Here is a 27,368-nt window from a genome sequence, read left to right as displayed (position 1 = left end):
ATGCAACCAAAGCCTTCAAAAACGCCCTATTTTCAGACCCCATGCAGCGAGCCAGGATAGTTTTTTCCACAGTAGCAGCTACAAACACATTGTTACAGTTTGAAACAAAACAAATTTGGGAAGTTTAGGTAACTATGGAGAGTATGCACAAAGTTCATATAAGTATCCCCCAAGACAGCTAGTTCTTTACCTGAGCTAAATCTGTGCATGAGCTTTCACACAAATTCTGTATCAAAATGTTCCAAATCAAGGAAGCAAAACAATACAGGAAACAGGTGTTTCCATCAACAGATAAAATTCTGGTCTCAGCAATATTCCCTAAAGGCTCAGTTTCCTAATGTCAAACATGTCTAATGTGTACAAGCCTGTCTGCAGAATAAATGCATGAAGAACTGTAATAAACCAAAACCTTTGCTTTGAAAGATGTTTAAGCACTCAGTATTAGTTAGACTAAGGAAATACTTTGTTATGTTTTGTTAGTAAGTGGTAAGCAAAAGAAGTAACACATTGAAGGCACTGAAACCTACAAAAACTATTAATTCATTTACCAAAATAAAAAGTTACACAGTTGTGTTACCAAATTAAAGCTACATATGAACAGAGAAATTGACTTCATCAACAGAAAATAATTTCATTTAGATACCATGAACCCCTGAAATTCTATTGATAGAGGCAAAATTTCTGTTTTAGTCCTATATGCCTCTTCTTTTTCAAATTAAAAAAGGAAATCTCCCAAACTTACTTAGAATAATTGGCGAAATTCAGCTGATTTTGCGAATGTATTGGTTTAGTGGGCTCAGAATGATGGCTTGCAGGAACCTGTGCAGATGGCTTATTTTCAAAACTCCTGCGATCAAAGTATGAGAGCTGCTTTCGGTAATACTCTTCATCTTCTTCAGGATCATAATGATTTGAACGCACAATATCTTCAGGTGGCTTCACTTGAGGTCTCTGTGGTTCTGGGGCCCTAACCAAGAATAATAATATATAGTTGTCTTGCACAGTTGAACAAGCATAATTTTATTGTATAACCTAGGTAGTAATAAAGTAAGCAAAGTGTAATTCTCATAATTGCACACCCTGCCTTTTTAACCTATATTGCATGGAAACTGGATAGCTGTGACAGTATAAGGACAGAAAATCCTTACTTCCCTTTACCTTACCTTCTCCCCTTTGTTTTACTTTCTAATTATCTCAATGAAACATAGAAAAAGTAAGATGGAGATATTGGTAAAGTTTCTTCCTCAGAAATGATGGAAAAAGTATATTGTGTCCTTCCCTTACTTCCCAGCAATCACATCCGTTAAGAACCAACTTTATGCCCTGGCATAAACTTTATTTGATAGTAAATATCAACACAGAAATCATATTGACACACTGACTCTCTACACTGCAATTTCCAATTTGAACCACTAAGATGTGTTTTCTGAATATTCTAATCTCACATTGAAAATTAAATTTAATTAATCAGTCGTGCATCTACCTGTAAGTTGTTTTGTCGTGTTCATACTGGCTTTGAGAGGTTGGTTTTGGACCACCAACAGTTGTGAGCGTAGGCTTAGGTGCTAGCTCTGGAGGCTGTAAAGAAAAGCACAGCATAGTCTCTTAGACTGTAACGTTTAGAAAGGTACAGTACTTTATGAGTAGGAAAAGTAAGACTGCTTTCCCCAAAAGGAAAAACAGAATGAAATACTAGTAAAAGATGAATTGGAGGAGTTTTCAGCATGGCAAGATCCCTTTCAGAGTTTTCACAAAATTTTTCAGTTTCTGTTTTTAAAACATACCGCAGTTAGGATTCCACAAGCTTTCTTTCCAACACAATATTTTACTTCTTGCAATGTAGCAAGAAGCAGGAAATTAAAAAACTTAAATGACTTACCTTGACAGATGATGTATCACTTGGCTCCTTCATTTTTTCCAAAGATGGTGACCTCCTCCTTTCAAATATCTTAACCCTACTTCGCACAGACTGTGGTTTCATTGCTGGATCTTCTTCTTCCTCTGCTAGAGATGGCGGTGTAGGCAGTGGTTTACTGTTAGAAGGCAAAACTTCTGGTTTGGTTTGTGATGAAGGGGGAGGAGGAAGAGAAACACCTGAAGTGCTATGAGAAGGCTCATATTGTCCAGCTTTAGCATTATAAGCTTGAGGAGGACCTTGTTCATAGCCCCTTATATGTGGATCAAAGTACTGCTTCGGTTCAGGCGATCGAGATATGGCTGACTGGAATGGCTGAGCTTCTTGTTTGTATCTACCATGTGTGTCATATCCAACAGTATGTTGATCTTCATAGCGCACTTGTGGTAAGCTGAAGTTTTTGGGCGCATGCTCATAGCGAGGTCTGCCATCATAGCTCACTGGAGGGGGTTCCTCAAAACGAGGTTGTGCTGGATAATAGCTGCATTCTGTGCTCTCTTCTATATTTTGTCTGGAATCAAGATCCCTAGGAGGCTGGTTTTCATAAGCTGTTCTTGTTTGGTTGTAGGGCTGCTTTTCATCATAATATGCCCAGTGCTCCTCATAGGGAGGCACACGGTCATCATAATGTAGGCGAGGGTCATAACCACGAGAAAACTGGTCTACATAGTTTGTAGAATCATACCTATATGTTGACTGTTCATAGTCCCTACTCGGCTGTTTTTCTGCATACTGAGCCTGGGATTCATAGATCAGATTTGGATCTCTTTCCTGTCTCTGTACAGGATGATTAATTGCTGGCTGTTTTAAGACGTAGCTTTGTCTGGACACTTCTTCATTAACATATGGATCCTTTCGGTATACCTGTTAAAGAGAGAGGCATACTTTTCAGTTACAATGAAGAGTAACTACAGCTGCTTTTGAAATGCAGTATTTTAAACAAAATTAAGTTTTAAATATTGGCTTTTATTTTGTTTAAAAGCAGAATAATTTGATGCAGTTGTTTCCAATCACAGGAAGCTCAACTTGGCAATTCAAGAGATTCCTTCCAGTCTTATTTTCAAGCAAAAATATGTAAATAAATTAAAAGGGAAAGACAAAGGTAATAGTCTCTCATCTTTGGGGTCTGGTGTTGGGGAGAGGGCATACAATTTTTTGCAGGGGGTGGGAAGAGCAGAAGTAAATTGATTTAAGTTAGTTCTAGCATTGCTGACGAAGTATATAAAGTTACCCAACAAACTGGATTCATCTTCATGATTAAGGATTTAGCATGATTTAAAGTATACAAAGATCTAGTGTCATTTTAGGGAAGCGACAGATTTTTCTCAAGGCCGCATTAATAAACAGCGGAACATTGACAGGCTAAAAAAAGTCACGCATAAAGTAAAATCAAAATACAGAATGCGACTTTTTATAAAAAGGTCATATTTTTGAACAGTGAAAAGTATGCAGTTTGAAGCCATGCACACAAAACATTAGATGATGCTTAGCAATTCAGATGCACTGGTTTTTTTTGTAACCTGCATGATCTCTTACAGGAAAAAAAATTTTAGAAGGAATTCTCCAAATAAGGGCAGAACAAAAAGATCAGGTGCTAGCTTGATGTATAGCAGGAAATCAGCACAACAATGTGGCACAGGTACCTTTGCTGGATCTATATGCGGCGATAAGGATGATGGCTCTTGATCTCTTAGGACTATATGAGCTCCCTCAGTACTTGATGTTCTTAGGGGGCCTGCTTGTGGTTGGTAAGAGTTGTAAGGAGCAGCGGTAGGCTCCTCCAGTCTGACATTAGTTAGGTTTACATTAGCATTTACTGCAGAGGTTGATGAGGTTGCAGGGTTTGATTCAGGCGACGGGGAAAGGTAAGGGACTGCAGGTGAGGCTTCTGCTTTCTGTGAAGTGTTTAAAATATTTTAAATACACTGCTGTTGAATCACTATATGACTTTTTGATTTATATGAATATAATTTAAATGATGCTTTGATCAATGCAGGTAGATGTAGAATGAAATGTACTGAAAGTATCATGCACTAGCACTTCCAGAAATTCATTATGTTGAAGATGAAAAAAGCAAAATATCTAATCAAAGTAGAATGGTACTTCAATCTCCCTCCTGTCAGAACGAGTCACTAAAACAGGTAAGGCAAGCTGATTCTCCAATTCATTATAACATAGTATTGTTGCAGTTGGCAGATTCTTGTATGCACTCACAATACTGGTAAGCAGACTATAAACACAGATTTATTTTTCAAGAGAACTTGCAACCTGAAATAAACGCAGATGAGTGGTCAGCATATAAAATTACTTTCTTACCGGCTGAGAAGTAGTAGTTTTAAATCCTGAAGGATCTATTCTGATATTTGGCTGTGGCTGAGCTTGAGATGCATAAGTAGGGTAAGTCTGAGTTTCATGATGCATTCCAGAAGAATCCTCTCTAACAGGTTCAGAAGAACGTGTAATAGCAGATTCAGGAGGAGTTCCAACCTCATCATTCAGAGTTTCATCCAGTTCTTGATCGGTATAAGCACCCCCTTCTGTATCTGTGTCTTCATAATCAGATGTGTGTCTACTGTCTGTGCTATACATAGAATATTCACTACCAGGAGCCGAGAGGTAAGAAAGGCGGTCATCGTGTAAATCAAGGTCATCACTTGTAGCACCATCTGCCTGTGTCAAACAAAATTACACTACATGTCTATTGGAATACCTTTTAAAGAACATCTTTTCTTACACTGTAAAGCTAGGAAGTTTTTTGTGAATAACTAAGAACTGAACAAATGGAATGCATCTATCTTGTTCTGAACCACAATAGAAAGTCTGTTAAAAAAGTTAGTTATATTCCAAATCCAGCAGCACAGCAACAGTATGAGAATTCAACAATTCTAGATATCACATGGCAAGAGGAATCAGGTTTCAACTTTGAAGATACTAAACTTACACCTAAAAGCCTCTCTCTTTGAATCATTTTGCTAAGGGGTCAGACGACTGTCAGATGACTGTCAGTATAAGGGAAGAGATAATGTCCACAGAAATCAAAGTATTTGGTAACATACAAAGCTGCACTTCAAAGTGATATCATGATACTGGAATCATTAACATGAAGGTACATATAGGAAGGTGAAAGGATCTCAATCAGAACAGAAACAGACAACCCAAATATTAAGAAACACAGCAATAGCTGATTCATCATTTGCTTACTTGTCATTGGCACTCTGCTTGATACTACTTCTTCAAAAGGATGGATCTAATGTGCATAGTATAGCATGCAGCTTGAGAAGGCAAGCGGAGTTTTAGTGGGGAACACAGAATACCAACTCGCAATTTTGTATCTGTGTTCTCACAACTGAGAGAACACAGTTCTCAGGTCAGAAAGAACATGAATATACCATTTGCTTCAACAAAAAACAAAAAAAACAAAAAAAAAAAATCAAAAAAAAAATCATCATCATCATCAGGCAATCCCAGCCCCTAGTCCTAATGCAGCAGAACACCCAGTTCTTTCATGAAAGCATTCAGTCGCCACAGAGTCTTAAAAACAGTAATATATCCTCCAGTTAATAGTGGCAATGGGCAAATGCTCTCACTTACTACACTGCTACACTCACAAGGACAACTGTACGGCCCCCATTAACAGAATAACTGCACTAATATAGTGACAAATCAGTTTTGAGCAGTTAACACAGCCATGACACATTACTACTTTAGAACTTCAAACGATGGTTAAAATGAGCAGGAAAAAAGGAAAACAAGCTTCATTCGACAAGTATCTGCCCATATCTATAATACCAGTAAGAATGAAAGAACAAAAAAAACTCTCAAAGTTTTTTTTATTTCTCCCCAAACATATTAATTCTTACCTTTCCTTCCGAAACCCACACTAGTTGGTTCTGTTGTTGCTGAATTGCTTCCTTTAGAGCTCCATACCATCCTTCATTCATTGAATTCAAGTTAATGGTAGCTAAAAGTACAGCAGGTTAGTTTAATTTATGATTTCTGCAGAACTATGAGAAGGATCTGTACTACCAGTAATAAAAGCAACATAAACTGGTAGGGTAAAACAATGAGATTTAAATAGTAATGTAAATATTAGTATTCAAAGCAATCTTAAGACCTAGTGTGGTTTGGGACATTTTATCCCATACGAAATACTGAGTTAACAGTAGCTTAGAATAAAGTAAGGCTTCAGTTTAGCCAGATTAAACACCTTCCTATTTATTCAAATGTTTAGTTTTGGCTGATGATCCTGCAAAGCCACCAGATCTATTAGAAATGTCATTTTGATGTTTCAGCTTGCTTTATGTTTGTGCAGTCGTGCGTAAACATGCACATGTCAATGAACTATTGGTTATTGAACAGGGGACTCTGAATAAGTCAACAACTGCTTGACTTGGTTCATTTGCAAAAAAAGCCTGGAGGAAGAAATTACCCTCATCTCACCTCCCCCTCCCTCTCGGAAATACTAATCCATTATTACTTACTTGTAAAGAGATGGTGATTATTTTTGCGTAGCTTGTGAGCTCTTTCATACAGCTTTCTGGCACTTTTTCGTGATTCTGGGCACAACCTCATTCTCATAGTCTTTACACCCTGCTTAGAATCAGGATTTAGGAACACCACAATAGGATACCACTGGGCATAGTTCAGACGGTCCACTGCATTAGGCGTGACATCTAATAGAGCATGTTTGTCCTGTTGTGATAAGAAGGACAGCGGCAAGAAAGTAAACCACTTACATACCATTTTTTAAAAAATATGCTCCACATATTTGCTTTATATTACCTTTACAGAGTTCATTGTTTCAAAGTAGTGATTTAAATTATTTTGCCATTTGAATAACATAATCCAATACCAGGCTACATAGTCATATACATTCTGAACTGTAGGACTGACTGTGTAACTATGAGCTTTTAAGTATTTAACTCCCTATTTTAAGAAAATCTCTTGAAAGTAAGCAGATGCTAAACTAAAAATAAGCAGTTTCCTATTAGTAATCTACTAATAGGAAAAAAAGGAAAGATTGAAACGCATGACCCAGTCTCATTACGCATCTCCACCTTCCCTTAAAAAAAATAAAAATAAAATCACTTTGAATGCAAGAACTTGGCCAGCTTTCATCCTGTGCAAGCATACGTCACTCAGTATTCCCCACTTCACTTCTAGTATAGCTTTCCCCCCCGCCTTGCTATTTGGGCATCTGAAAAGCTTGCAGTTTGCTTTTAAGTAAGGAAATAAAAAGGTGAGTAGAGCCTTGTATCATGAACTAATGTTAAAAGTTTTAAGGATATTAAGGAAGTGAGATTGAAGGACCCTTTCCCCTCGTCCTTTCACAAAAAAATATTTCAAGTTATTAATTTATATATTGGGGTAGGGGAAGACTTAACGACTACATAAATAAAGGAACAATTTCTAGCTGTAATGTTACACCATGGCTGTAAGTGAAAGAGGAAACAGCCTAAAAACAGCTGTAATGGAGACAGGACAACACTCCCTGGGAAAAAGCCTAGAACTACTTCTAGGCTGCAGTTATTAATACAGGAAAGGAAAGGGGTGGTTTGGTGTTTGGTTTTTTTTTTTTAATTAACCAATGGAAAGATGAGAAAGTTATTTTAAAAATAAACATACTTGTTATTCTTCTACATTTATAACATCCAACACTTTACTTGATGATACCAGTTTTACTCTTCTTGTATTAAAAGTACAGTGACAGTAAGAGACTTACTCTATCGATTATCTGTTTTATAGTGTGAAGACGAATAATACCAGAACTACGTTGGTCAGTACCAGCATCTCTTGGTTCACTTTCTGGTAAAGAGGACACAGTAAAGATCTGTTGTAAGTTTACAACATATTCTACATTCCCTCATTAAAAGAAAACAAATCATTTCATAGTTCAAATTATCAATTCAGAGTGAAAACACATGTCCTGCTTCAAAATAATACATAAAAATCTACCCATCAATTTGGCCATAAAAATCACTAAATAGTACTTAGAATAATAATGTACTGATTTAAAATTTGATAAGGCTATAAATAGAACTAATAATACTTTTACCTTCAGAGAATTACCAGCAACCAAATAGTGAAAGACCTTGTGTTTAGTCTGTTCCTTTACATTGTCAACATCTTGTTAAACCAGTCAACAGCTAAAGTAATAATGTGGATCTGGGCACAACCTCATTCTCATAGTCTTTACACCCTGCTTAGAATCAGGATTTAGGACCATCTCATAATTGCAGAAAAACCTGATCTCACACTTACTTGCAATTTGAAAGATATCTGGTTCTTCTCTAGCAAGTTTCTCTCGTGCAACATCAGCTATTGGACCAAAAATGGTTACAGGTCTAAGAAACCCAGCTAGAATCGAAGGAAAAAGAGTCAAGATATATTGATTGCCTAAAACAAATGCAAAATACATAGGCTAAGACAAAGCAAACCACACAAACCTGTTAACCTGTAACAGTAAGAATAAAGCCATACCTTCCCGAAGAACAACTCTCTCATAGGCAGGAAACTTCGTCTGAACAGGTTGGGCAGAAAGATCTTCTCTGCTTTTTCGGAGATTTCTTTTTGAGCTACGCAAACCTCGGAATCTCCAAAAATCCGCTCGATCTCCTCCTGCTGTCTTTGGAAGTGTGTACTGTACACTAGCTAGTTGCTCAGCCCTAAAATCACAACAAATCCCAAACCATTATCAAGGAGGTCAGCTTCTGAAGTAACATTTGACTAGCAAGCTTCTACTCCAAAAACACTACCACTTGATGAATATCGAGCTTTCATTGTTTCTGTATTAGAAAGTACAAGATTGAACTACTGAAGCTCATATCACGCTTCTAAAGCTTTATATAGCCTTGTTTCTTGTATTGAAAAGAAAGCTTTAAAGTCTTTTGTGGACTGTACAAGAGTCAAAGCAAATCCATAGATTAGATATTTAACTTCAATTTAACCCTTTGTCACTTTTTCTGACTGAACAAGTTCTATAAACTAGCGTTCTGAAGACAAGTCCAATCACTCATTATGCAGATGCAGAATTAAAAACTGTAGTTTTAAAACAGCAATTTAAGTATTTTAAGATCGTACCTGTTTTTGTTAGGTATGATACCTCTTTCAACTTCCTTATGATTCTTGCCAATTCGAATTGCCAGCCATGAACCCAGTTTGCCATTGTACAGAGTGTCCACCACCCGGAACACTTCACCTTTGTTGAAACTTAGTCCATAAGGAGATTCCTTTTCATATTCAAAATGAGTTCTTATATAGAAAGAATCCCCTACATCAGACTCAACAATGCGACGATAAACTGAAAAAAGAAAAAGAAATCCCAAAATACAGCGTGTTATGCAAGTTCAAGTGATGTCCTAATGCTCACAAGAATTACCCAAAGCAGTGCCTCACCTGAATTCTCCCTGTTTTAAATATACAGTATTACTTTCAAGAAGCCTTAATATCTCAGAGCTGCTCTATTTTAAGCAGCATAACTATCAATAGCAAACTCACATAAATTCAACTTCCATGGTGAAAAATTTGGTGCTAGTGCAAGCTTAATTCAGTTTCCCCTAGAAGGAATGAATCGTACTGGGAAAGAAGTTTCTATGTGCACGTACATCACTGTAATCACTCATTTTCAATGGCATAACTACAAGACTCTCCGGCTCCCCCCAGGGTTTAATGCCAATACTTTTGTCACATGCTAGGTTTTTTGTTTTGTTGTGGGTTGTTGCTGTTTGGTGTTTTTGTGTTGGGGGGGTGGGGGGGATGGTGTGTGGTGGTGTGTGTTTGTTTTGTTTTGGGGGTTTTGTTTGTTTGAGGGAGGTAGGGGGTGTACCATTACACTATCAATCTCTAGTCCAGTTGTAGTCATAACCTATCCGAAAGCCAATGTAACTTAATAGTCTTCATAAAGTGCCAATTTCCTGCAAGCAAGAAGTTAGTAATCATTGGCTACACCACTTCTGTTGTTCCAAACAGTCTACTACATTGCTTCTGATAAACAAATATTTACCATCTTTTTTCTTCTGTGCCAAAATGGTCACTTCTTCGCCTTTCGGAAGATCAAGCAAAAAAAGGACAGCTTCTTCTCTGATGATATTTGTGAAGTCTACATTATTTACCTAGTATCAATGAAGTAATCAGTTTGATTTAGCATATAACACTATAACAGAGATTTAACTATACAATGAGAAATCTAAATCAACTTATTGCTAAGTTTTTGGTTTTTTTTAATTAAGTTTCATACATACAGATGTATGCATGTATCTCAAGATGTCTCTTGCATCTCTATTTCTTGATAAAACCATATCTTCCAGAATAATAGGCAACTGTTCATTTTATATTCTTTACATCAGTATTATGGAGCACCTATAAACATCAGTAACATACAGAGCCCTCTGACAACTCAGTGACCCAAAATTTTTAAAAAACCCAAACAACTATCAACTGAGTTAGTCTAGGAGATCAGATGTAAAACTCACTAACCTTCCTAGCAACAGTACAGCAACAGGGGATTTTGCTGCTATTAAGTCATCTAATAAGTACATACAAAAAAAACCTGAATGAACTATAAAGGCAAGATATTCAATACTACAGGAAGAAAACTTATTCTGGTACAGCAAAACATTTGTACTGTTATTGTTTTTGACATACCCTGAGAATCTGGTCCCCTTCCTCTAATCCTTCTTTTGCTGCAGGGCTGTCTTCCAGAACACCAGCTACAAATATGCCAACATCATTGCCACCTGCTAGTCGCAAGCCCACACTATCTCCTTTTCTGAATTTGACCAGTTTCATGCTTGGTCTAGAGATTTAGAAAATATTCCACTTAGAGGTGTAATAGCATAAAATATCCTGGTAAATTTGAGACTGAACACATGCAGAGAACTAATTTGCGTATCATTTCAATTAGAGGATGTTATGCTATGCATACCATTAACTGCTTATCAATTGCAGCATTACAACACACTCATTAGCAGCACTTCAAAAAACCCACCTGTATTTACTTGTTTAGTGGGGTTTGTTTGTCTTACACTCATACAGTGATTTAAGTGAGACACTTTTGACACTCTTCCAAAAATGTTCTTCCATTTAAAGAACTGTGCTGGCATATAGATCTATTTTGGCTCTAAAGAGATTAAGATGAATTTGAGATGAAACCACACTAGAATCTATTTTCATGTACTTAATGTCCATAAAGGAGATCTCAGTTGAAGTAGACTCATTTCCATGTCATGACTTTACACATTTCTGCAGTGACCTTTATTCACTGCTCTCCAATTATTATGAAAGGAAAAGAATATGCTACAGTATCTCTCCTCTCTCTGGAGATGGGGACAGGGCAGGAGGGGTGAAGGTGCCCAGGGAAAGATAAACACCACAAATTCTTTTCACCAGTTGATCATTGTAACTGCTCATTTCCATAGAAAATTAAGGCATAAAAATAGTATATTACACAATGTAAGTGCAAACAAGGCTCAGGAATAAACCTGAAGTCTTCATCCTAGTATTTCTGAACAGAAGTGTCAGACTAAAAGCTTGGTTTACTCAAGGACTAGGCAGATTCAAATAGAGTTTATAGAGTTACATTACCGAAGCATTCCATCTTCATGGGTTGAATTAGGTAAAGGACCATCAGATGGACTGACTGGTAAATCCACATCTGGCTGACCTCCTTGTGCATACACTGGCTTTGGTTCTATTAAAACATTCAAATGTCCATTTGGTCATTTAAAGATGAAAAAGTAAAGCTTTACTTAATGAAGAGCTTAATGACTTCTTCAGTAGCCTTCCTCTACCCTACTTAAACGTGAAATATTAGAAACTTGCAACAGCAGAAGACATTATCACTGTGCCATCCAAAGCAGCATGATTACTGCCCTAATTAATACTTCAGTAAAAATCCTCAAACTTCCTTTGTAACTTCACTAAGTACACTGAACACCAAAACTACAAGAACTAGAAGTCTTCATGATCACAAGACCACTTCCAACCCTGCTGTTTCTCACCTTGATTTATCTTACATAACTTGATCATTTTCTATTGGCTTTCTTCCCTCAAGAATTCAATTTTTGAAACAAAAATACCACAAACACTTGAACTATTGCTGCATGCCTTGAGGTCAGCAGATTTCAATGCTTACTTTGGTCCAGCTGGTGGTTCTTAAGGACTTACTATGGCTCTGCTGCAGAGATTCTCTAGAGCCACCAAGAGAAAACTGCCACTGAAGTCTTCCATCAGTAATGAGCACTAATAGGGGCTCTTCCCTGCTACATGGCTAGTCACGGAAGAAGAATTTGTATTTAAGGCTTATGTCTGCACATTTGAAAAAAACTAATTTCAAACTAGGCTGGGTTCAAACTAGTCTAACATCCCTGATCTTCCCAACAACTGTGCTGTCTTCTTTTCAAATCACTGAACAGACTAGATCAAAATCAGAAATTTCAGACAACAATTTGGTAATAATGCTTTCTTTGATGTGACTTTTGTCCTTGCCATATAGTAAAATAGCATTTTCCTTTAAGTCTTTAACGACCCTTTCCTAGTCTCTCATAATCTCTCTGAGGGAATACTCTCCTTCCACCCTCCTTTGACACAATCAACCATGACAGTCATCTTGCCCTTAGTCTAAGCACCAAACTGTCACAGAATCTGCCAACTACTTTTCTAACCACATTTTCATTACAGTCTTTGGAAGAGTCTCATTTCCCTAGAGCCTTTTCTGAGGCTGTTAAAGGATTATTCCCTTTATTGCACCTTTTAATCTCAGACTATATATTACGGCAAGTTAATTTTATCTGCAGACACAAATTTAAATATTATCTTTATATACTGGCCTACATCTCCTCCCATTCAAGCTAAGTATTTCCATATGCCTCTTCCCGTTCACCTAAGAGCAGAACGTTTCTTTTTCCCCACTAACCAACAAAAGCCCCACAATACTTATTACTTGCTTGCTAGCCTCTCAAACTAATGATTAGTACATTACTTTGGTTTAAGAATCATGTCAAGGGTCTCCTAGCCTGGTTGGCTTTGTATTATGCCAATTATTAATTTTCAGTATCTTATATAAATACAGAATTTATCTTTCTAATCTCACTATCACATCATTTTTCTGTCTTAACAAACATAAACTTACTTCATTTGCACCTTTTCATAATGCCACTGAAGAAAAGTCACCTTCTGTGACAATTGCTTTAACAACAGCTGCTGCATTACAAAATCTACTATTCTCATTTTCAAAATCTTTCAAAGTCTATCAACATAACTCTTCCAGTTCTTCAGTGACCTACTACATGCAGAAGCGCTACTGCTCATCCCTTAAATGTTCAAATATTTTCAAGCTTGAATGTGCTTTTTCTCATTCTACCCAGCCTTTCAAGAACAGCTCCCTCTAAACCACCTGCAGAGCTCCTCTTTCTCCACTTAGAATTTTACACAAGAACCTCATTCTGTAACAAAAAACCTTTTAAGTCAGCCTGCCCAGAACAGTGTCCTCTCACAATATGATCTTATATTTTTCCTTTTTTTACACCAAGTGGCTTTCCCTTTTTTAGAAAAAAGTTATGAGGTATTGTCCTGGTTTTATTTGTTGTACTGCCTCCTTGTTGTTAAAATGCCTCCTTGGTCCATGACTGTAGTTAGTAAGTGCTACAGTAACAAAGCATTTCAGAATGTTTTGAGTTGTGTCTGGGGAACAGTAATTCTAAACAGGCTTAACTACATCCTTGTTTAAATACAGTGTGCTACAGTAATGCCTAAGAACCAGTCTACTGCTTGACTCTCAGAAAAGAAATGACAGATTTTTACCTTGCTTGAGAAATCGGGACAAAACTCTTTATGATCACCACCTACAAATACAGCTCTAAACACTGAAGTTTGACTGCTGTATAATGGGCAGACCCCATAGCTTAGGTTTTCAGGACCAAAACTTTAAGATATAAAGGGGGTTACACTTACAAAGACTGATCGTATTCAGAAATAAAAGTATCAGGACTTGGCCTGTTTTAAGGCTTTACAAATCATGCCACAAATATGCAATGGCATAAAGTCTTTACCAGTCATCCATTCTCAACAATATGAACAATTAATATATTTTTATGTTTTTACCTGGGAGTGGTGGAGTTTGTTTTTCAGTTCTTTCGACTACCACCTCTTCTGCAGTTTTAGAAATATCATCAGTATTCTTTACAGGTGTAGAGACAGCTCCTGGTTTAGTTATTCTCTCATCTTCTCTGCTTCGAAGACTGTATCAGAAAAAAAGATTCCACTGCATATCGAATTGTTTCCATGACTTTGGTCTACTAAGACCAAAGAATAAATCCTTTCATTCACACAGTTCAGGTTTGGTGGGTAAGGCAATTACTATTTAACAAGGTTTTGTTCTTGGCCTATTATTAACAAGTTTTACTATTTCAACATCCAAGCATTTTGTCTCTAACTTCATGTTAATAAAGGACTTCTTTAAACATGGCTTTAGAAAGAGGAAGGACATGGTGAAACAGACTGCTCTCTGCTTCAATCACAGAAGTCCTACACATATGCTGTATACTGAAAGCTATATAAGAAATTGAGAAGCAAAGGAAAGAAGGGGAGAAGAGCAGTTACTATGGCCTTTTTCTCACCCCTCCCTGTAGAAATCATGGAATTTTAGACTTAATTCTTATGCTTTGCTGTGATCAAGCTGATTTATCTGCTCCTTTGTGTAGCAGCAGCCCTGGAACACAAGCGCTACAGGTATGGCTCTCGGTAGGGATTTGCAGAGATGAAAGGCAGAACACAAACATGCCCCCAATTTCTCAGTCTTCAGAGAGGATGAGGCCTTCAGTCTACAGCTATTAGAAGACTGGAGTGTGTCTCATACACTCAGTCATCCAGGTATGTTATTTAAAAGACAATTTGCTGCTTCTTAGGCATTCCTTTTTTCCCTACACACGCTTATAGCATAAAACAAAAACATAAATATCAAGTTAAAAAGAAAAAAAGTCTTGTTCTTTAAATGACAAGAGCAACTAAAACTCCAAAGAACATAATTTCTGTTCCTTTAGCTCAAAGGATCAGGTATTTTTATAACGTTATATAGAATTACAGCTACACATGTACCATAGCAGAACTGAACAGAACACATGCTGTTATGTTGAAATGTTAACTGCTACACTGCTATCTGTTGAAGAGTAAATAATTCAATAGGGTCAGAGCAGATGAACATTAATAATCAGTTTTAAAAAAAAAAAAAAAGTAGATCAATATACCAGAGCATGTACATTATAAGGAAAAAAAAAATAATTAAAAAAAAAAAAAAAAGTCATGAGATGCTCAGAATATTTATTCAATTCCTGAGAGCTGGCCAATAAGCAAGGATATAAAAAGTATTTGAAAGAAGAAAGACACAAACAAATCACAGCTCTTTATATAATATCAGACTTAGTTGCCAAGGAATCAGAAAAAAGTTATTTCCTCAAAGATAACAACAGTTTGGTCAATAGGCGCAAGACCATCTCCTCTCATAAAGGAGAGGTCTGTTTTGGAGGGGGAAAAAATAAAAAAAAGTTTTTCACCACCAACAGCTAGATGGTGCTACTGGGCAACAATGAGTGTAACTTTCCATAAAATACAAACATAGCAAAAAAAATTTCATTATACAGAGCAAAGACTCTTTATTTTAATGAGAACCGATACTTCAAGAGTTGAAAGCATGACTTAGGAAAACAGGTCCCAGCAAGTCTACTCAAAGATGTGCGAGAAAGAGTAAAAGAAATAGTAAACACTGAAATACAGCAGAATGTGCTACCCTAAAACAACGCAGAGTTTGAAACACGAGAAACAAAAGCTTAACTATTCAGCCAAGACATACTGCGACTTTTCAGTACTTTCTTCTGCCAGTTTTAAAATTATATGGCTGAACGCTGCTAAGAAAAGAATACAGAAAAATACTGCAATTGTAACAATCTGGAAAGATACAGGCACTCTTGAATTTTAAACAACCATCTTGTTTTAAGTTGTAGGTAAAAACAAGTACAGCAGCCTAATTTTAAAAATCCATATTTGTGGCTTTTTTATTCAGATAAACCCCTTCTGGGGGCTTCCAGAGTTGATTAAAATTATGCTAAAACCATTACACCTAGCAATATGAAAAGTAAGTGTATTGGGTTTGCGTGGCTTTTACTCTTCTGCTTTGTTCCCAAACTTCACCAATAAAAATTTTCTTATTCCTCTTTCAGATTTCCAGCATATTTTCATTTGTATATAAAATCAAGTGCATAAACTTAAAGCTTATGTATTTTACTTCCAGCATTAGACTACAGTATAACTGGACTCCTCATTCCCTTGAAAATAGTTCCTGGCTCAGTAAGAACAGACACATGTTTAGCAGTTTAAATGCACATTAAGTCACATAAACAAAAAAAAACCTGCAGTAGTATAAGCTAAAACTATATTCCCCTTCTTGTTCAAAGATCTTCAGTTAATGAGCACTAGTCAATGAGGTATTACAGTAATTTTCCCCATGAGCCCTCTCTATCCGTTTCTAAGCATCTCCTAACACTTATCAGAAGCATTATTCCAAAATAGTATCTCTGTTTTGCTTTAACAGTAAGGTCAAAAATACTGCAGATACTGTATGAGGATAAAGTTCATTTTACATTTCCTCTCCACATAGTCCAAAACTACTGTAATTTTATCCTGCTTTAATATCTGCCTGTATCAAAAAAGATCATAAATATGGAAGAAAACAGCTTTCAAGGACAGTAACTAAAACACAGACACTAAAAGCATAACACAAAATAGAGACAGGTCTGGAGCAATATGTTTCTAGACCAGGCTACTGCTATGCATGTAGGCAAATACACCCTGCCAACTAAAAATGCCTGCAAAAGGTCAGTTCTACTCTACATAAGACAACAAAGTTTAAATGGGAAAAAGCTGATAGAAACACAATTGTGATAGATCAAAAAGGAAAAACCAGAACAGTAGTAAAGTAGAACATTTCCTGATTTCACTTAACTAAGCACTGAATATTTTACATTGCAAGGTTCTAGGTGACGGAAACTTGTTAAAAACTGACAGTCACACTTCCCAAGAGTCACGAGTGTTGTTCACTGTGTGCACTGTGATACTATTGTTTAACATCTGTGCTGTGTCAGGACCCCCTTTACCTCACTTCCTCCCCTCTTTTCTTTTTTTTTTTTTTTTTTTAAAGTATGCCTAACAGAAGCATTTTAAAATAACCTTCAGTCACAAAATGCACTCACCTACACAATAATGCCATCAACTCTGGCTATTACTTCAGAACAAAAGAAGATTGTCTGCAACACACAGTCAGAATGTTTGCACAGAAAGTTTGGGAAATATAAACATGCAGGCTCTTTCCAAATGTGTTTTTAGTACATCTCAAACTGTTAAGCAGGAGAAGACAGTAAGGGCTAAGAGGCATCTTTCTAGGAACATTCAAAATAGGGCAGATTTTTGTCCTATATTCCAGTTTTTCAACTTGTTTTGAAAGTAGACAGAACAAATCTCTTGTGCTATATATTAATTGACAACTGTATTATGGAAGTCAACCTCATCCTTCCAGAAATAATGATGATCTCTACAGGGATTTCTTCAAGCTATCACATCTTTCTTGCTGAGGCTGAAGGGTTCAACATACCAGAAAACATTTTTGCTATTCCAGTATCCATGTGAGAAAGGCAGCATAAGAGAGAGTTCCCAAGTAGGAGTTCTTTCAATTGGTAAAGGGCAGTCCAGAGATGTAATGTGGCTGCCTTGCCAGCACCTGGCTGTAAATGCCACTTTTCAGGATGGGTCACACCAAAAGCTCATCTACTCAACAACTCGTCGGCAGTAAGACCAGATAAGTAAGAAGGAGCATATAGGACTCTTCCCCCAGCGGGTACTCTCTAGCTTAGGGTGCAAAGACCTCTTTTGCACATTCAGGCTTTTTAAGTAGAGCTCTTAACAGATTATACAAAGTTACCTTATGTTATCTGACATTCTATATTTAAGATGCATTTTTACTCTGCCTGAACAGTTTTTGTTCTGCATATCTTTAAAACTACCTGCATCTTTTAAAACTATACTTAACCTTTAAAACATGATCTGCTCAGAGAGCTCCTCCTCAAAGCCAGGACATATTTGTAGTGTTATAGTACCTAATTCAGTATCATCTGGCTATAAATTTTCCAAGTCTCCAGGGCCATGAGTATTAATCTGTATCTGGAGATGTACAAGATGCATTCTCTGGATTCTTTTCAAGACTGACTATGGATAATTTGCAAACCTCCACAAGTGAAAAAATCATACAAGCATAATTAGTCTGTTTTATTAGTCAATTAAAAAGAACATGTTGTAGAACATGAGTTTTATAAAGACTGTTCAAAAGACATCTGTGAGCCTCCTCTGGACTAAAGAAAACTACAAGTGCTACTACTCTGACAGAATGTTCAAATAGCAATTGTTATGGTAATTCTATATCCAGGAAAACTGCAGGCACACTGGTGTACATACAGTAGGGAATACTGAAAGGACAACATAGAAAACCCTGCCAGACCCCAAAGCAATTCTGAAGCAAGTTTGCTGGGAGATTTCTGTACTCTCAAAGTGTCAGTCTGCAGTTAAGCTTGTATGAAAGGACTAAGAAGATTCCCCTGGAACTTCTCTCCTCATTAACATACAAACACTTGACAGAACAGGGTCTAAATGAAGACTCATTATCTTCAACACATTTTTAATGTCCTTCTTAAGCTCAGTTTGAGGACTTTTTGCACATTTTCTTTCTCAGCTTGTAGTTCTCAAGCTTTTTATTTCCTCCAGATTTTTCACCAAATTAAAAAAAATGAAGCAGTTGCAACTAATTTGATCTAACAGCAGATTTGAACTTGCACAAATAGCACTACAAAGAGAAGTTGCTTTTAACATGTCTTTCTTTATGTGGCTCAGAGCCCAGATTTTCTGATCTTGAAAGGGACATGTCCAACAGGAAGTCAATCCATGCCAAGGTAGCTCTTGTACAAAAAGTAGATATAGCGGATGCATTCAGAGTTGAGATAAGTTCAAAGTTCCTTCACAGGAAGGATTTAATCTTTTTGACAGTGCAGTCCATAGGGAGGAAGTGACCATCTACCTAAACCACTGTAACAGGACAGGAAAGCACTAACACTAGGATAAATCAGTCACAGTTTCAGTTTTGACGGATCCCCCCTACCCTCCCTCCACAAGCCCTTTTCACACTGTCTTAGAAATGCATGTCAAGAAATAAAGGTTTTAAACCTGACAGAGATCTCTCAACCTTCACAATCAAATTCCTGCATCTGGGACCCTGCTTTTAATTTTCTTCTACTAATATGGGGTTCCTACTTGAAGACAAGCTTTCATGCCTTGTGATCCCTCCAATGACACTCATGGAAGAGAAGCAAAGATGTCTCTAAACCATAACCCAAAACAAGCATACAGGCAGATAAGACCTGTCTTGCAGCATTATTAAACTTTGAAAGACTCTAAAAACCTTGAAGGAGTTGTTTTCCCCTTGGGCAAACAAATTATTAATAATAAATCAGGAATATCTTAAGTTTTATGGAACCATCAGCTGCAATTTGTTTTTCAGAATTTCTGACAGCATCTAAAAACCTTCAAATACATGCTCTAAATTTGGAACTTGCAACACACCAATTCTACATTTTGCTCCATCATCTATGAGCACTCAGAAGGTAAACTTTTAAAAATATTCAGTAGAATCTAAAATTCAACCCTGAAATTCTAGCTCAATAAATTAAAAAGTCCATTTTCAACAAACTGTGGAAATGAAAACCAGGACAGATTTATATTATTCAAGACTAAAGTTTCAAATGATAGAAGGAAAAATTCCAACGCATACAACAGATTACCTCTCTCTGAAATTCACATAAAATTAGACTTACTTATTCCAGAATTATCGTCAATGTCCCACTACCAAGTTCAAATATTAAAAACTGCATTCCAAAAGCTAAATCTGCTGTGCAATACACCTTACTTTGTAGGAATTACATGTATTCAGAAAAATATGGTAACTTTTAAAGAAGGCTACAGAGGAAAATAAAAAGTCTATGCCTAAATAAAGCAAGATTTCAACAAGCTTACCCAGGTTGGACATTCAATAGGAACTGTGCTACCTGTCATTCCAAATATACTTGCAGCTAACTGCTTTCCAAAGCAAAAATATAATCGCACATGTTTCAATAACACATATCACTATCAAACTTACACAGTCATTCATACAACCATGCTCTTAGATGACATTTAAAGAAGGGTTAACAATGAAGTTAAAGGTTCAATTTCTCCTAAAGTATAAGAAAATCTGGATCATTATCCAGATCATTATCGCTGCACCTCTTGAAAGAAAGAATGCCATATTACTGTTACCACAACTCTGCATCACATTTGTCACACTGTATAAATCCAAGCACTCCTACAACTTATATGTCACATTAAATAGTTGATTTAAAAATAATACAATGCTGCCATCACCTGCCGTTGCTGGGCTGCTGTGGAGAATGTCTGGAATGGTCTGAAGGCTCTGACCTCTGGTCAGGAGATCGTGAACGACTGCGGCGGGGCCTGTCATGTGATCGGTTTGAATGATCTGATGCCAGCGACTGAATTTCTGAAATGTCTGTTAAATAAAAGTTGTTTTTTCATGAAATGATTGTAATTAAAATGGTGGCGTGACCTGCTCAAATGGAAATAAGCTTTTGCAGAAAACTTTTGTGAAGATGTTAAATCTATGTTTATTATTTCAAAACAACTAAACTTAATATTCCCAAAAGAACAATTGTTAATAACAGGAACTGCATCTTTGTCTCCACTGTTTTTGAAGGTGAGGATTTCAATCACATTCAAACAAGAATTTACCCACATGACAATCTTACTCCCAACTCATCTCCTCCCCACCCTCTCATCCCATTTAGGTATTTCACATCTTCACAACACAGGGAATTGTTCTCTCCCTTTTTAAATCAAGTTTGTTTATACTCACCATCTCTTTCTGAAGCATTAGCAGAATGAATACTGTCAGAAAGATCAGGGACATTCAACAGTGTAGCTCGTTCATCTCGCTGAACAACCATCTTCAACTTGCCTTTTGACCTCTCTATTAGTGTTTTTGCATCTGCTAAGGACATATTTTCCGTCACTGTGCCATTTATCTGGACCAGAGTAATAAAAGAGCAGATATAAACTTGCTGAAAAAAAACAGTGAACCTCCAGTAAAGACAGCAGTTTTCTGTCTGATGATACTTAGAAATAGCTAGAGATAGTTATCATATTACCACAATACAACAGAAGATTACTGAGCTTATCCAAACTGTAATATAATATAGAAAATTATTTTGATCCTTTAAAGACAAAGCCTCTACCACCAATACAAAACTTTTAAAATATTAGTTATGGTTTTGGACCCAGCACTGCTATACTCTGCAGAGTAAGGAATGGTATGTTTTTGTGCACTAACGCATTTACAGCAGTATCTTGAAATAAAAATTGTTAGTATCAATTAAAATTCCCAGTGTAAATTAATTTCTACAAAAATAAAAATTTAACATGAAGGCAAGTTCTAGCGTGGCTCAACAGCACAATTCCACAACATTATACTGTATAACTAAACACACAGGGCCAAAGTTGCATACCATCCCAAATGTTTTCTATTACGCATTTACAGTAGACACTATTTGTCTGAATAAGGCCTGGGAAATAATACCAAAAAACCCCAAAAGGCTTTATAATTTTCCTTTCCTTAGGTTGATTTATATTTCAATTAATTGATCCTTGAAATAATTAAATTAAAAAAATACAGCATCTACTAATAATTATGCTATTAAGACACAGCCAATTCTAAGAACAGTTATATCAATGACTTTTCCTTTTGAACAACCACCACCATTTACTATACCTTCAGTACAACATCTCCTTCTTGAATATTGCCATCTCTTGCTGCCAGGCTATCCTGTGATATTTCTTTCACAAATATGTGGCTTGCCAACCGTAGACCATACTCTTTTTGTAACAGCAATAAAAGAAAAAAGAAAACTGATGAAGCTACAGTAAAAGACAAAAAAAGGGGGGGGGGCGGGGAGCGAGGTATCTGAAAATTTACAACACTGCTTTACACAGCATTTATACTGGAAACACAAAGAGGGGAGTTACCTCGGTATATGAAGGGCTGTAGTGAAATTATGCTATGGATTTACCATTATATCAATCTCTTTTCTAACTCTGCCTGTAATCATAGCTGTTGTTCAATAGCTTAATTTAGATGCTGCCGACAATTTTCCCTCTTTCAAACAAAACAGACACTGACAACTCAACTAAAGTATATGGAAGGTATGTAGTCACCAACTACCAGATGTCAGGTGTACGGCTGGGATTTGTTTACACTATATAATACTCCACTCAAACACACATATTTTGGAATATGAAAAATACTACCAGAAAGACAATAGCAGTTTTCAGCTAGGTACTGGTAAAATTGGAAAACAAACTCTTAACAGCACTGTCCATACAGTCCATGAAGCTCTTAACACAACATTGACTGAAGCAGATGGCCTTGAAAAAACCAGAAGTCTTAGCAAGAGAATTAAATACAAGTTACCTTCATTTTTCCTTGACTTCACCAGTGTTACTTTGGTAGGTTTTGCAGGCTGACTGGAAGTAACGGACCTTCTGTCTGATCTCGGTGATAAGCTTCTCTCTCTGCTAGCACTTCGGTCTCTTACCCAGCTCTTCTCATGTCTTCTGTTGGCACTTGGACCACCACGGCTGCTTCTTGGATCACGTAACTCTTCATCATAGCTATCGTCCTCATTTTCAGACACTGGTTCAGGTTCTGGTCGAGCCACTGGAATCTGAATCTTCTTCATCCTTCGGATAGTCTACAACCAAACACTAGATATCAGCCTCTGGCTGTGTAATGCTAATTACTAAATGTCAGAAGTCAAGCCAATATCAAAATTCAAAAGAAAACATACAGACATATTTGTGAATGCTCTGAATTCTTGCATCTTCATTATAAAATTCTATCCAATTAATACAGGAGATTCATCAACACAGATTACTAGAAACCTGGTTTGGAGGGAAGGGTAATGCTTGGTTTTAGAGTTTAGTCCTTTTTTGCTTCTGCAAAAGTGGCAAAAAATAAGAACAACAGCCATTGTAGCATAATGCAATATTCTATCTTCACAGAGCTGCATATTTGAATGCCCTCTCTCTTTGCTTGAATTCACAAATCAGTTACAGGCATTGCTAAAAACTTTTGCTAACATGTGATCTACTGTATATTCAGTGTGCTATTGACAGTAGTTCTCAACTTTGAAGCCTCTCAATCTTCCAAAGCAATGTTTATGCAAGCCACAGAGGAAGGGGAATATTCTTGTTGAAAACGAACACTGGTTTGCACTAACGTAGACAGCTGTTTCCAGAGCAAGACCTAACCCTATTTAGAGCTTTACTTGCTATCTGTTGTAGAACTGAACCAAGTTATACCATAAAGTTTTTATTAATTGCTTTTCTCTACATAAATCTACATACCAAATACTTAAGATGCTGAAAGTCCTGCATAGCCTGCCACACATTGTTTTGTGCAAACTAAAGAATTACAAGATCTACAAAAAGGCACTAGAAATTCTGTCAACACAAAAGCTTTTGTACAAGCACTAGAAGTCTGTTTTCTTAAATTAAGAAACTGATAAACATTGTGCATTTGTGTTCTATTTTCTGTAATTAAAATCTCAAACTCTTCTACAGAAAGCTAGATTACTACCCTTTAGTGATGACCTGTTCTGTTTTGTGAAGTTCAAAAGCCAACCACTTTGAATAAGCCTACAAAATTATAGGAATTAAGGTAATTATACTTTATTTTGGCAAACTGTTTACTGAGCATAAAGAGAACTATGTTAGAGTCTGAACAGCGGGTAAAGTCCTTTATATATATACCAGCCTTTGAAAAACTTTATAAAGGTGCTCTCAAGAAAGCAAAGAAGTACTGAACAAAGCTGAGAATTGAGTTTTTGGCAAGCTTGAAAACTTTACCGTAAAGAAAACAAGTCCAACGTACCCAGTGCCACCCTATCCAAGCACCACCATTCACATTTAAAAAGAAAAAAAAAAAACAAAAAAAACAACAAAAACTTTGAGTGATCTACATGACAAACATGTCATGATCTTCACTTAAACCTGAAGCATCACCAAGGTATTACTCAAGTACCTTGCATCCTGCATGTATTGCATAGTAGACGTTACACCATTTCACTTTTGTTCTATAACTATGCAATTTAAGTAAGCTTAAATCTTCAAGACATTCACTTACAATTTTGGCATTCTTCCCACTTTTCCTCAGCTGCTGAACAGCAAATGCATGCTCGACATTATCCATTGAAACTCCATTAACCATTGCAACACGGTCATTTTCCCTAAATGAAAAACATCACAACGCACAGTATAAATACTTTACGCCCAGGGGAAAATATTGGGGAATGGGTGTCCCTGAACAAACTACCTATATGATAAACCTACCAAACAAACAGCTACAGATCAGTATCTTGAGAGCAAAACAATTAGGAAGTTAAGTTACCACTGACAAAGATGAATATCCCCCACATCAGAACCCAGGTATAGTTTGGCACTTACTGTAGCAGTCCTTCTGCTGGGCCTCCTTTCAGCACGTCAGAAATAACTATTGATGTCTCACCACTCTGAAAGTGAGGATTATCTCTTCCTCCAGATATTGCAATACCAAATCCAAATCCAGGAGCCTATAATGCAACAAGAGAAATATTTTTACTTTTTACTATTTACATGGTCACAATTCACATTCCCATGTCAAACACAAAAAAGTCCTATGTGATGAATATAATTTTTTGGAAGAAAGACGGATTAATGAACTATGCAATGCTATGCAATCCAAGAACAGGAAAGAGATTAAAAATAAAACCAACATTTTTAGAAGGCAGAGAGTTTCAGACTAACTACCCAATCTTTCCCAAGAGCAAAATACAGGAGTTCCCATTTGCATTTTTTATGTCCTGGGCTGCAGGTGATCATCAGCAAGACCTCAATCTTCAGTAAGCACAACATACCACACCACTGTGTTGAGATACTGAGTCAAACCCGTATTCAGTTCCTGCAACACTTTTCTTTGAGGTTTCACATTATGGTATTTACCCAGCTTGACCTTGCTTAGCTCAGGAACTGACAGGATCACAGCACACAGTAGTATGACTGCAGGCTCAGTTCTTAGGAATAATACCAAGATCACTTGTACCATTAAATACATCAAAATCTTGTCAGCACTTGCAAATCATCTGCATCTTAACAAAAGTAATTTGCTTCAATCTTTTCCCTCTAGGGTGACCTGCCACTACAGCAAGGTCAATGCCTCTGAAAAGTTATTCCTGTTAGATATTTCAAGATACAACAATGATGCTTACATTTCTGCCTGGAAGCAGAGAGGATGGGAAATAAACTTTCTAAATATAACTGACTTGCAAACTAGCTCTTCCATCGTTGCCCAGAAAACAGTCAGATGGATATAACCATTTAAATGCTATATTTTGGTCAAAAAATTATTCTGAAGTTTTCAACTATGCAAAACACAGTCGCTGGATGGAAAAGACCAGGTTTCAGCCAATTCCCCCTCTCCATTTCACACAGCATACACTCCATGCTGGCAGACTTATCCCTTTCCTTTTCAGACTTTTTGACAACCATAACCCAGCTTTAGCAATTAGTTTCATAACCTTACAGTGACAGCAGAAGCAGCATGGCAGTCTGCATCTGGCTGTAAGACACACTGCATTCAAGTTTTTGGACAGTAACTACTGCTCAAAAAACCTGCTTCCTATTTCTCCCCAAAAGACGGTCCAGATTTAGCCTGTAAGCTGTGAAAACAACCACACAGTATTAAAACAAAGATTCGGAGATTCACTCTTCAGATATTTATTTCAACAGCTAACAAATACTGTTGCAAAGAATGAAGAAAGCAAGTTGGTCTAACGAGTGTGGGGGAGTGGGGAAGGGTACACCTTACTGTTTCTTTTGCATCAATTTTAACTCATTAAAGGAAGACTGGACATCTTTTCAAGGTACATTCCAGACAGATCAACCAGAAATCATGGCTGAGATTACAGAAGTACGAAGTGAAACCCTGTATTATGCAAGAGGACAGTCTAAAGGATCATAATGACTACTTATGACTAGAGCTGAGGTCTTCTTTCAGTTTTATTATATATTCTCTTTGTTAGCTAAAAAATAACCTATGAAAATATGTCACAAAAACCCCTCTTTTGAAACAGTAATATTTCCCCTTTATCATGTCACTGCTTCATCCTTCAGTTTTCTATTACTCTAACAAACAGAATTCAGTTTGCACTTTATTTGGGTGGGGAAGGAAAGGGAGAAGAGAGATAAAGATATTTATGTCAAGCTTCATTTTAATATCCTCTCATCTTTCCTTATACCATAAACAGAAAAAATTCTCATAGTTCTCCACTAATGAAGAGAAATACAATCACCAGGCTGAAGCCAGCAGAGATGCAGAAACTCCCTGTAAACCTTATCTTGCTCCTTGCCATTCTATTTTTTAGAGTAGATATGCAAACCAAATCACCAATATTAAGATGACTAGTTTCATACTTTAAAAGTTATTCTTTTCAAGAAGCCCTGAAACAAAAGTTTCACATACAGACAGCAGTCAAAAAACACCGTAAGTCAGATAAAGGCTTTCTAATAACATAAATCAAAGTCTTAAGAAATACTCCAAATTAGAAAGTTGAAATCAAACCCTAAATCTTTTTGAAAATTTAAGAACTAAATTAACAAACCTTCCAGTAAACCTCAGCCTGCTACTTTTCATTTTATCCTGCAGCCTACCATCATCTTAAGAGATGAACAATGAACTGAACTACCCTCTGAAAACCAAACCTAGCTCCTAGTTATGTCTGGAAACAGCAAGGTGTTGATCACTACGGATTACACAAGATACAAACACATACTTTAACTAAAATCACAAATTCACCTATCAGAAGTTCTAGTGACAACACAAGAAAAGGAAGTGCACTAATTTGCTTTCCCACAGTAAGGCAGCATGGGAGAAGCAGAAAGGTATGTACGTACATGCCTGGTTTCTGATCTTTTGGGGAAGGAGACACATCGAACACAAGAATACAAAACTTGAGTTCCAAGTGTGAAGAAACTCACATAATCCACAAGTGCACGGTTCTTTAATAAAGTCCTTTACAGTCAAATATATAAAACCAGAAGATCTCTCAATAAAAGATAAACTGTAGCTACTTGATAAGCTTTAACTGAACTTGAGACTGGCTCAATCTCTTAAGAGCTAAGTAGCAGTCCAGGAAGGGTAGTAAAGAAAGGGAACAAAAAGAGAGCAGCCAGGTGGAAAGGGATCTGGGAGTGCTGACAGACAGGAGGCTGAACATGAGCC

General features: G+C 36.8%; 1 protein-coding gene across 1 annotated transcript in view; it reads right to left on the bottom strand.

The window, feature by feature from the left end:
- The window catches only part of TJP1 (tight junction protein 1), a gene marked incomplete at its 5' end in the record, with an annotated part of 38,894 nt that extends 14,213 nt beyond the window's left edge, over positions 1 to 24,681 (bottom strand). Inside the window, 21 exons of the mRNA XM_029083980.1 lie at positions 743 to 967; positions 1,484 to 1,578; positions 1,880 to 2,779; positions 3,559 to 3,810; positions 4,232 to 4,585; positions 5,776 to 5,876; positions 6,397 to 6,607; positions 7,638 to 7,720; positions 8,177 to 8,272; positions 8,396 to 8,580; positions 8,996 to 9,215; positions 9,918 to 10,026; positions 10,559 to 10,709; positions 11,498 to 11,603; positions 14,015 to 14,151; positions 20,405 to 20,549; positions 20,913 to 21,081; positions 21,825 to 21,928; positions 22,524 to 22,803; positions 24,237 to 24,339; positions 24,557 to 24,681. Of these exons, the coding sequence (XP_028939813.1) occupies positions 743 to 967; positions 1,484 to 1,578; positions 1,880 to 2,779; positions 3,559 to 3,810; positions 4,232 to 4,585; positions 5,776 to 5,876; positions 6,397 to 6,607; positions 7,638 to 7,720; positions 8,177 to 8,272; positions 8,396 to 8,580; positions 8,996 to 9,215; positions 9,918 to 10,026; positions 10,559 to 10,709; positions 11,498 to 11,603; positions 14,015 to 14,151; positions 20,405 to 20,549; positions 20,913 to 21,081; positions 21,825 to 21,928; positions 22,524 to 22,803; positions 24,237 to 24,339; positions 24,557 to 24,681 (4,151 nt within the window). The remainder of the gene's footprint in view (positions 1 to 742; positions 968 to 1,483; positions 1,579 to 1,879; positions 2,780 to 3,558; positions 3,811 to 4,231; positions 4,586 to 5,775; positions 5,877 to 6,396; positions 6,608 to 7,637; positions 7,721 to 8,176; positions 8,273 to 8,395; positions 8,581 to 8,995; positions 9,216 to 9,917; positions 10,027 to 10,558; positions 10,710 to 11,497; positions 11,604 to 14,014; positions 14,152 to 20,404; positions 20,550 to 20,912; positions 21,082 to 21,824; positions 21,929 to 22,523; positions 22,804 to 24,236; positions 24,340 to 24,556) is intronic.
- Between the last annotated feature and the right edge of the window lie 2,687 nt (positions 24,682 to 27,368).

The sequence above is a fragment of the Antrostomus carolinensis genome, unplaced genomic scaffold (genome assembly GCF_000700745.2).
Source record: "Antrostomus carolinensis isolate BGI_N321 unplaced genomic scaffold, ASM70074v2 scaffold48332, whole genome shotgun sequence".
NCBI lineage: Eukaryota > Metazoa > Chordata > Aves > Caprimulgiformes > Caprimulgidae > Antrostomus > Antrostomus carolinensis.
The sequence above is the reverse complement of the archived record's forward strand: the minus strand, read 5'-3'. Positions and strand labels throughout refer to the sequence as shown.